Below are 10,799 nucleotides of genomic sequence, written 5' to 3' on the forward strand. Positions count from 1 at the left end.
GCTTGTCCCTCCTGCCCTCTTGCCTCTGCTTTGGTGGGACTGGTTTATAGCTCTTCCTGTTTGGAGTTTTGATTTGATCAACTTAAGCTATATATGGAGGCTACACAGAATGAAACTCACTCCTGTGCTACTGCCAATCATTTTTAGCATATAGAAGGACTGAGGAGAATGTGTTCCTGTAAAAATTATGGTTGGAATGATTTGAATATGCAGGAAGATATTTTGTGCCAGGATTTCAGGCTGTAGGAGGTAGAAAGGAGGAAGAAAATTCTGTAAACTGTGTGTTCGGCCCTCCCGAGGAAACTAGATTTAACTTCAGTTCAAATTTTATGAGCAGATTTATGTACTCAGGAATATTCTCCCATCCCCCTCAACAAAGGAACAGAAATAAAAGACCTAAAGTTATTACTCAGTATCCAAGACATTGGAGTGTTAATGAGGTCTGTGGACAGTCTGGAGAGAACAAAGGAGAAGGGGAAAAAAAGAATTAAAGGTTAGAAAGCTGGACTTCTGAGAAAAGGTTAAAAGCATTGGGATTATTTAACCTGCAAAAGTGAAAGAGGAACAAGGTGATAAATAACCCTCTGTAGATGAATTGTGCTTCTTTTTACCAGTCAATACTTAATGAGTGACTTGTATGCTGAGCATTATACCAAATATTTTAGGGGAATAATAAATAGCTCATAGTTTCAAGGACCTTGAAACCCAATTGAGTAGCTATAACACATGTATACTTCAGAAATGTGTGTATGTTTTCCAAAATGTAGAGAAATATTTAGAGAACTGTCATTTAAGATCAAATTCAACCAACTTGGAAGAACCAATTAGGGAGAAAGGCAGTATGTGAGGGTAGTGGGGTTTGAGACTGGAGTTGCTGGGCATATTTAAGAAATAGAACACTGTCAAATTGTGTCCCACAGGGTATAAATAATATAAGTCAAAAGATGGCTACATGGTCAAAAGAGTGGAAAATTATGAGTTAAACAAATGAAATCATTTTCTTCAGTGTAGGTGATTTGGTGCCTTTAAAATGCTTATGTGCACTGTCAGTCTCCAAAAAGGAACTTATTTGGAGACAGACTCGACTCTCACATTTTGGAATGGCTGGGGGAAAAGGAGACTAGGAAGTATTTTGGGAAATGCCCCCATAGGATTGGTAAGGAGGTTTTATAACTTTCAGACAAAGCATGCATTTCATTGAGAGACTTTAAAGAGAAGACCACTTAAATAGATTGAGGGAGTCTCACAAAAAGAAATTCTTTCAAAATTGATTTCAATGGGGAAGAAGCCGGTGAAGAAATGAAGTGACTGAAAAAAGCAAGCTGCTAAGCAGCAAATTTAAAACAGATGGAAGACAAGTACTCAACAATGAAAGGGTATCTAGGAATGATATGGATGTATATAAATAGTGTCAGGGATTGGCTGACTGCTGGGAAAAAAAATGCTAAGGACAAAAAACAAAACAAAACACGCACACAAGAAACAACTTTTACAAATGGAAGAGAATGCCAGTGAGGCCTAACCTAGATGATTGTTTGATGAGACTGGCACCATATTCTTCAATGCTGGAGAAAAGGGAGAACTTTTCAACTTATAGTTCAATACCAATTTTTTTTTCTTTTTGGTCAAGAAGAATGATTTTCAGTGTGCAAAGAGAAAAATAAATATTGGCAAGAGGAAATAGATATTTAAATAGAAGGTTGCTCTAAATGAGTTTGTATGCCAACCCAGAAAGATTATACCTCAGGCTACTCAGAGAATTTGCAGATGGAATTTATTTAACCACTGTTGAGATTTAAAATATTGTCGCAAACAGAACCAGAACCAGAAGACAAAAGATGGGCAAATGGAGCACCAAATTCCAGAAAAGGAGAAGAGAGAAAAATATAGTTTGTAGCTTATAAACTGGTGATCTTAGCATTGTTCTTGGAGAGTTTTCTAGATTATGGCATTTTAAGTTTATTTTATTGGTTTAGCAAGACGTGTAGGATCATTGGAAGCTAGTAAGGAATTATTTAGGAAAAAATCATTTCAGATATCTCATTTTCTTTTCATAAAGATTAGCAAGATTGTTAGATCAAGGAAATGTTATAGAAATGGTGTATTTAAGTTCCTTAGAGCATTCTTCGAAGCCCCATGTGATATCTGTTTTTAAATGGGTGGATTTGTAATCAAATGATCACTGTTTGTCTCAGAAGAGGTCTCTGAGGATTTTGTCCTTGGTTTGACCTAATCTACCTTGCTTCAAGTGCTGAGATTACAATGTTGATGGCATGCATCTTTGGCACAGCAATAATAGGAATTGGGGGGAGAGTGAATGTTTAATGACAAATGGAAGCAAGAGATGAAATTTCATTAGGTATAATTAGCGATACATGGTAAACCTTGCAATACGTAGAAACACGATTCCATTCGTTCATGATAGATTCGACAAGACTTACCAGTAACACATACAAAAGTGAAATATGGTTTCTGTTATCTATGAATGCCTAGCACTTAACAGTAAATCATGGCTGCCCCCAAATGCAATTGTAATCTGAAGTTGCATTAATAGGAATCATATCTCTAGATTGATGAAGCTAGTAGTTACTTCTTCCTAGGTACTTGTTAATCCCAAACAAATTGGAGGAATTACAAAGAGATGGGTTTAATCTCAACATAAAAATTTTAAGCAATTGGAGCCATCCCTATATGGGCTGCTTTCAGTGGTATTGAGTTATCACCCTATTGTGAGAATTTTTTAGATGAAGAACTCCTGCTTCCATTTTTGGGGTATTGTAAAGAAAATGTGAGGTTAGGGAGATGCATTGGGTGAATTCTAGGGAAAAAATCGCTTCCAACTTTGAAATTCCATGGTTCCTTGCTTGATGGTATATGAATAACTCACATGGGCGATGAAGGGAGATGTATCAAAGAAGAGCTTGTTCTTGGAGGGAAGCATCAGAGAAGCTATTTCCAGGGAAATTAATCTTGAATGAGTTTTATAGAATGTGACCTGGTAAAATCAGTGCAATGGAAATATGTTTTTTGTTTGTTTGTTTTTTAAAATAACTGGTGGGTTTTCTTGTATGAAGAGAGTAATCTGCCAGTGAAGAATGCCTTTTGTAACTTCACAGACAAGTCCTATATATACCTTATATATTGTGTGTGTGTGCGCGATATCAGGTAGATGATATATAGCATATTTTGATAATATATAGTATATGTATAGTTTATGTATATATAATATAATCTCCTAAGAGAAAAAAAAGTATATATTTCTCAAGAGAAAATAATGTAGGAAGGGAATAATCTCAGAAAAGTAGTTTGTCTTCCCCTCTCCAAGAAAAAGGAGCAGAGGCACTTGTCATCTACATAAGATCCTTTGATGGAAAGTCTGGGGAACTTAAGACTTGCATTAGTGAGCTTTCTCTAGATTGTGCTGTATAACAAACAACTTCAAAATCTGATTAGCTTACAATGGCAAGTATTAACTTTTCATTCATGTTACATGAAGGCTGCATGTTAGCTGCTGTGGCTCTTTTCTATAGTCTAGATTATCTTCAGGTGTCTCTGATTTATACCCTTGTCAAGGCAGAGAAACCAGAGAGGCAAAGTTGTTCTGATGCTTTTAAGTTTTACTCAAAAGTAGCCTATGTCATACCTATTCATGTTCTGTTGGCCAAAGTTAATCATCTGTCCAAGCTCACATCAATGGGTTGAGAAGTATACTTATGGCAAGAGGAGGGAGGTTGGTGTGTATAGATAATATGTATAGGTAAAAGGAAGGAAAGAGAAATTTGTGAACAGTATACAGTACAATAGAGTCATTTTGAAAGTTCTTTGATGAGAGACAGACTTGATGAACACTAATAATGTCTGCCTGGCCAGTATGGCTCAGCGGTTGAGCATGAACCTATGAACCAAGAGATCATGGTTCAGTTCCCAGTCAGGGCACAGGCCTGTGGTGCAGGCTCGATCCCCAGTAGGAGACATGCAGGAGGCAGCTGATCAATGATTTTCTCTTATTATTGATGTTTCTATCTCTCCCTTTCCCTTCCTCTCTGAAATCAATTGTGTGTGTGTGTGTGATTTTTTTTTTTTTTTAAAGAATGACAGTGTTCTCAGCAATAATATCAATTGAGTCTGGAACATTTGAGAAAACAGGTAGAACTAGTCAGGATAGCTTGTTTCTTCTCATTACTCAGTAACTTCCACCCAACTATCAGAATCCTAGTGACAGAATTTCAGAATAGCTAATCTCATGTTGTTTGTCTGGGTACACTGCATACTACATTCTAAGTAGTTGTTCAAGTCCTATATATCTTCTTCACTTCTAATTGCCTTTTTTTTTTCCTAACCAAAACCACAGATTTTGGTCCTGTAGATTTTGCTAGTGGAAGAGTATTCTGCATTAAAAGCAAACAAAATAATAAAACATGCAACAACATGAATGAATCTTGGAATCATTATGCTGTAGAAGTAAATGCAAAAGACTACCTGCTATATGAGCCCTTTTATATGAAATTCTAGAAAAGGCAAAACTTGTGACAAACAACAACTAACAAACAGATCAGTGGTTGCCTGGGGAAGAGATGAACTACAAATGGGCAGAAGGAAGCTTTTTAGGGTGATAGAAGTGTTCTATGTCCTGATCATGGTAGACTATACATCAAACTACGTACCTAAAATAGGTGGATTTTGTTGAATATAAATTATACTTCAATAAGTTTGGAAGAAATAAAAATGTGCTGGTCAGATAAGTGAGGATAAGCTAGCTTCTTTTTAGAACATCAAAAGAAAAAAAATCAATACATTTTACTATAAATCTTTGAAATTTGTGTGTGTCTGTGTTTTAGGAAGAACTTGAAACAGCTAAGAAGTTTCTGTATTTTGAAATGGGTTATAAATCTCGATCAGAACAGTTAACAGATCACTCTGAAATTACCCTGCTGCCTTCAGACGTTGACAGGTACTTCTAATAAGTTTCTCTCTCTCTTTCTCTCTCTCTTTCTACCTACATAAGTGTATTATTCCATTATTCAACATTGTATTCCAGGTACAAGAAGAGATTTCATAAGTTTGATACAGACCAAAAGGGCTTTATTACCACTGTTGATGTTCAGCGTGTATTAGAGGTAATTTTTTTTTGACTCAATATGTTGGATAGCAAAAGAATGTAAAGATTATATTAGATATTTTTTCCTTATGTAGGTATTTCTATGGGTAATATTTCTCTTTTAATTTTTGAAAAGTTGGTAACATTATTAAAAGGATTTGCATAATTTTTAGTTAATCTTTATTTTGTCATTTAATATAGAGTATCAATATCCAAATGGATGAAAACACACTACATGAAATTCTGAATGAAGTAGATTTGAACAAAAATGGACAAGTTGAACTCGATGAATTTTTGCAGGTGAGTTGTACTGAAAGGAAACACACGTATTTGTTTTTTTATCTTTTGGTTGCCAATGGTTGCTCCAGGATAGAGTTTGATGTCCACACAGTTGTCACTTCATTCTGAAAAAAGAAGAGAGCTTGAAGCCGGCAAAAGTTGATATGTCTGCCTTCAAGGATAAGGCTCTATGTGGTACACATTCTTTTTCCTTTTTATAAGACACATTCTGTTATATTGGGCAATTTAGATAAAATTTAAGTTAATTATGGCCTAAAGAGGGTAAGAAGTATGCTTTTTAAAGAAGTGTGCCATGGAATACCACTGCCAGACTATTCTTTACCTGCTTCAAGGAGCTCTAACACAACCTTTCTAATGTGGAAAGTAATTTTTTAAGGAAAAGTTTTAAAAATGATTGTTGCATTCATTTGAGAATCATATTCACTTGAGATCCTGAAATGTTATTATTATATTCTTACATTATAAAAAACATGAAAAACAAAAGAAAGGGAACATGCATTCTGGGGTCAAGACCATATAATTCAAGCATTTCTATTTTTACTTACTCACGGCTCAATTCTTTAATCGTAACCATGAAGGAAATACATTTTGCTACTTTAACTTCCAATTGGATGCTGCACATCATTCCTTAAAAGAGAGAAATTCCACAAACCCATACATTACTGTGGCTGTCCATAGGACTCTGATAATATGAAGTATGCATTGGTTTCCAAGCAGCCAGGCTTTTTTCTGTAGTGCTTCTTGGGCAGGTATTTCAGATGACTGCCAGGTCTTGCTTGCACCATGGCAATGATGAATGCTGAACATGAAATAAATTAATGCTGGGGATTTTGGTCAATGTCAGCCCTTTCTTCACTGTGTCAAGTTAAACAAACAAGATCAAGGCAAAGGAAATGGTAATTGTCTCTCTGGAGATGAGCTGCAGATAAGAGCATTGTTGAATCTAAATGCAGAAAATTTTCACAGGTTGTGTCCAGCATTACAAAAAAGGATGTTTAGTTCTTTAGCTTACCGGCTAACTAAGTTCACGTTTTGAATTGAGGTTAAAATCTGTGCTTGGCAATTAGAAATCATTTAATACATTTTTGTCTACTTTGTTTTTAGAATATTTTATGGTTTGTCTCAGTATTTTAGAAAACTTCAAAGAAATAGTTTATGTTTCATTTCATGCGTTGTAAATAAGCAATAGTACGTAAGGTTGGCAGCGGTTCTCAACCTGTGGCCGCGACCCCTTTGGGGGTCGAACGACCCTTTCACAGGGGTCGCCTAAGACCATCCGAAAACACACATATAATTACACATTGTTTTTGTGATTAATCACTATGCTTTAATTATGCTCAATTTGTAACAATGAAATTGGGGGTCACCACAACATGAGGAACTGTATTAAAGGGCCTCGGCACTAGGAAGGTTGAGAACCACTGACCTAGGGTTTTAGAAGCAATAAGAATCTAATTTTATGGATATGCTATGCTCTCTGGTTTGAGAGTTGAGTAATTTTTTGAATGCAATAGAGTTAAACACATACAAAGTAATTTAAACCATCTGTGGGTTTTCTTGTACCGTTTTTAATAATTGAGTATTCCTTATTATTTTTGTCCAATTCTTAATGAAAGAGACTATTCATGCCTCTAGTAAGTACAAATACAGAGTCTAATTTTCAACTTAAAAATTGCTGATCATATTTCTCATAAAATATATTCACACCCAAATGTTTTTTTTCTCTCCTTGTAATATGGTTTCAAGATACATATAATGTTTAAAGAAACTTTGAATTTTTAAAGGCTGGTACATCATATAATGTTTATGGATAAATGAAAAGCTCCAGTTCTATCAGATTTGTTAGCTCTGATAAACTTTGAAGGTCTTCATGCACTCAGAGACAAAACAATAGACAATAAATTGTTCTGTATTTAGATGTCAGCATTCTTTATGTTACGTCATTTGTCATATGTAAAGTATGTTGTCAGGGTTTTGTTTTTTTTATACAATTTTTTCCCCCTCGGGATTGAGTCCACGTTTACCTCATTAAACACCCTTGTCAGTATAGATTTGGTTTCTCAATAATCCCCACTGGAAGGATCCCTGCAGGCATCACGTGGTTGCGTGACTTTATTTTTAGGTTTGGGCTCTGATGCCACTTGTGCATGTAGGAGTCAATCTCTAATAGGTAGTAGCTTGTGAAGCAGCTTTTAATAAGGTCAGGCAGTTCTGATCCCGCGCCTTGGCACATGCTCTGACTCTTCTTCAGAGCCATTTAAAGAAATGTGTCTCTGTAAGCTGAAAGCTATCGCCCTACAAAGTATTCCAGTGAATGGCTAACTCAGTGCTCTTTTAAATAAATAAATAAATAAAAGATTGAGGCAGTGATACTAAGAAAAGCAAAGAGTTAAAATCACATAAACTTGAAAAGGGAAAAAAAATATCCCCACGCTCATAATAGCGAAGTGCCTTCAAGATTAAAGGCCTTTGCCCACTGACTGCATGTAATTTCAAGACTAATTCTGATTTTATCCATTGGATAAAAATGAATTAGCTAACATCTGGGCTGCGGAGTGCTTTTAGTTCTTAAGGTAGATCTCTGGGTCCATTTTCAAGTACTCAAATGTAAATTACTTTATCCAGTCTTTAAGAATTTGGATTTAGGGGAATTGGAGTTGTCAAGTACAGTAACATTAAAAAAGAGTAGTTAAATATAGATCATGGTTTGTCTTTGTTCAATCCCTGAGATTCATTTCTAAGATTTTAAAATGGAACTCATGATCCAGTATTTGAGTTGCTCAAAAAAAAAAAAATGTGCCCTGAGCACATTAAAGGACAAAAAAGTGACGTATTGTATTTGCATTTAAAGGCAGGCCAATTTTGCTAGATGGGTGTAGTTTTTACAGCAGTGAAAAAATACCTGCCCGTGCCCCCATTTTTAAAATATTCAAACATTGTCCTCTTTCGATTTGAACTAGAGGACCTGTGATGGCTTTTGATGGAGCACTTAATGACCTCTGCCTACAGCAAAGGTGACCATTCAAACGCCGCCGTGAGGAAGGGAGTGAGCCAGCCTGCCTTCTGAATCTGTTGCCTGTTTTCTCTTTAAGCTGATGAGTGCTATTCAGAAAGGAAGGGTGTCTGGAAGCCGGCTGGCGATCCTACTGAAAACGGCGGAAGAGAACCTGGAAAGAAGGGTTCCCATTCCGGTGGACAGAAGTTGTGGAGGATTGTGAGTGTGAGCAGTGACTCCTCGGCCAACACACATAGGAACAACAAATCATCATGTGACAACAGTTATGAAATACAACACTCCAAAATAGTGGATATGGATAGCTGCTTTTTTTTTTTTTTTTAAACACTGGGAAACATTCCAAAACTTTAGGATGTTGATGTATACCCCCTCTTTGTATTTGCCACTCACTCTCGCTTTTAAAAAGTGTATTTTATCCCTTTTCCTCATTTTCGATGCACCCTGCCTTAATGTTTTGTATCCATTTTGTGACCGATTAGACTGGACATGCTCTCTTTTTGTGTATTTGTTCATTTATTCTAATTCAATTCTAGTGGCAGAATGCTTTGGCTGAAACCGAAAAAAGGAGCTGGAAGAATTTTGTAACATACCCAAAGCTCTGGACGTTAAGCTTGTAGATAGATAGTATTTGTTCTTAAAAGAAATGGAGCTGAGAGTGGCCTATTAAGAGAAGACCTCTCAACCACTCCTTCCTCCAGCTTGTCTGTCTTCCCTCTCCAAACCGTCGCACAATTTTCTATGTAGAGCATGACTGGCAAAGCTAGAGAGGGAAGGAAACATTTAGATCTGGTTACAGGAGCAAGTCTGAAAGAGAAACTCCGAAAGCTTCCAGAATCACAGGTATAAGATAAGGATAGCATTGACATTTCTGGGAGTTACAGTGATAGTTTCATCTCAGCAATTCGTTGTGGTTTTTTTTTCCTCCTTCAGTCACTGCTGGTTTTTCTTTGACTATTAGAGTTGCCAGGAAGATTCTTGCTGTTTTAACTTTAAAACCGGCATTTCAGTGGTAAGTTAGATGTAATGGGATGAGACTGAATTTCTCAAATCTTTACAGGAGTAATTAATACATTTAAGGGTTAAAAACCTGTGTTTATTAAAGATCCACATATGATAGCACAATTTTTAATCCCCAAATCCTAAATGTTAGAGCGTGTGGTATTGTCAGAGCTGACCTGTTTTGCTTGGTTTACTGCATCCTTTTGGGGGAGTATTTGTAAACAGACAGCAATGAGGATAGAAATAACCCTTCAGTAACTTTATAATTATTTGTAAAAAGGCACAACACTCAAGGTCCTTTAGGTTACCTAAAGCCTCTCTCATTCTGTACTCAGTGGAAAAGTTCTTAATCAACCAAAAAGAAACAGAAAAATATAAAACCACACAAACATACACTCACACACATTCCCCCAGCACACATACACACACAGAGAGACACAAAACAAACAAAAATCCAATCTGTATTTCATTTCACCATTTTGTGCTGTTATTTCTATTTATGTCAATATTGTAGCCTATCTTTCTGCCTCATTCGAGTGGGGTATGAGCCTGGATGTTATAGTATAAACACTGGAAATTCACTCACCCATCCTCACTTCTGAAACAGTTAAGGTAGCATCTTCACTCCTTTTGCTTTTAAAGGATGTTTTAGACTTGCCACTTCGAAAGGAAAACCTAAAACAGAGCAAGGGATGCTCCGAGGTACCACTGTGAAGTTTTTCTTTCAAGGTGTGATTTTTTTTATACTGGCTATTTTATTTTTTTAAATAATGGAAGCTTGTGGCTTTGTAATTTAGTATTTTTCTATCAAGATGATACATTTCACTGTTTGGAATCCAGTGACACTTAACAGACAGAAGCGCTGTCCTTGCAACCATTACAGATGATGTACCACAAAACTGTACACTTGTGTTCTCTGTCTTTCTCTTTTTCTAGCTAGAGATGATAAGGATGACTTGTATCCTCCCTGAATCCATTACAGTAGGGACCCAGCTTAAGACCTGACTGGCCTGGGCAAAGCTGTGTTTGTAACACAGGCCTTGTTTGTGCACGCTTTGCTATGAGTGAAGTTCCTTTAAGGACAAAGAAAAGCACACTTTTCTTCTTTTGAGCATATTTGCTTTTGCTTAAAATCTGCTAATTTTAAAACATACGCTCCTTCATCGATCCCAGAGACTCATCTTGGAAACGAGCTGGCTCCAAGTCTTTACTGTGAATAAAGCACCCCCACATTTGGGTGTGTAAGTTCTTAGTTAAACCTGCACAGCTTCTTCACCTGATTTCAGAAACGAAGCAAGAAATAGGGGGATAAGCCCCTGCAAAACCTACTCCGAGTGCAAAAGAATGTTTTGCCCTTTTCCTATAAATGTGATGTAGATGATGCTG

General features: G+C 36.4%; 1 protein-coding gene across 1 annotated transcript in view; it reads left to right on the plus strand.

Annotated features, from left to right (window-relative positions):
- GPD2 (glycerol-3-phosphate dehydrogenase 2) overlaps window positions 1–9,888 on the plus strand; it is a 100,557-nt gene extending 90,669 nt beyond the window's left edge. The window contains exons 12-15 of the mRNA XM_015566301.1: window positions 4,839–4,951; window positions 5,039–5,117; window positions 5,300–5,398; window positions 8,491–9,888. Of these exons, the coding sequence (XP_015421787.1) occupies window positions 4,839–4,951; window positions 5,039–5,117; window positions 5,300–5,398; window positions 8,491–8,616 (417 nt within the window). The 3' untranslated portion in view covers window positions 8,617–9,888. The remainder of the gene's footprint in view (window positions 1–4,838; window positions 4,952–5,038; window positions 5,118–5,299; window positions 5,399–8,490) is intronic.
- Window positions 9,889–10,799: the final 911 nt, after the last annotated feature.

Source organism: Myotis davidii, unplaced genomic scaffold (genome assembly GCF_000327345.1).
Source record: "Myotis davidii unplaced genomic scaffold, ASM32734v1 scaffold433, whole genome shotgun sequence".
NCBI classification, from domain to species: Eukaryota; Metazoa; Chordata; class Mammalia; order Chiroptera; family Vespertilionidae; genus Myotis; species Myotis davidii.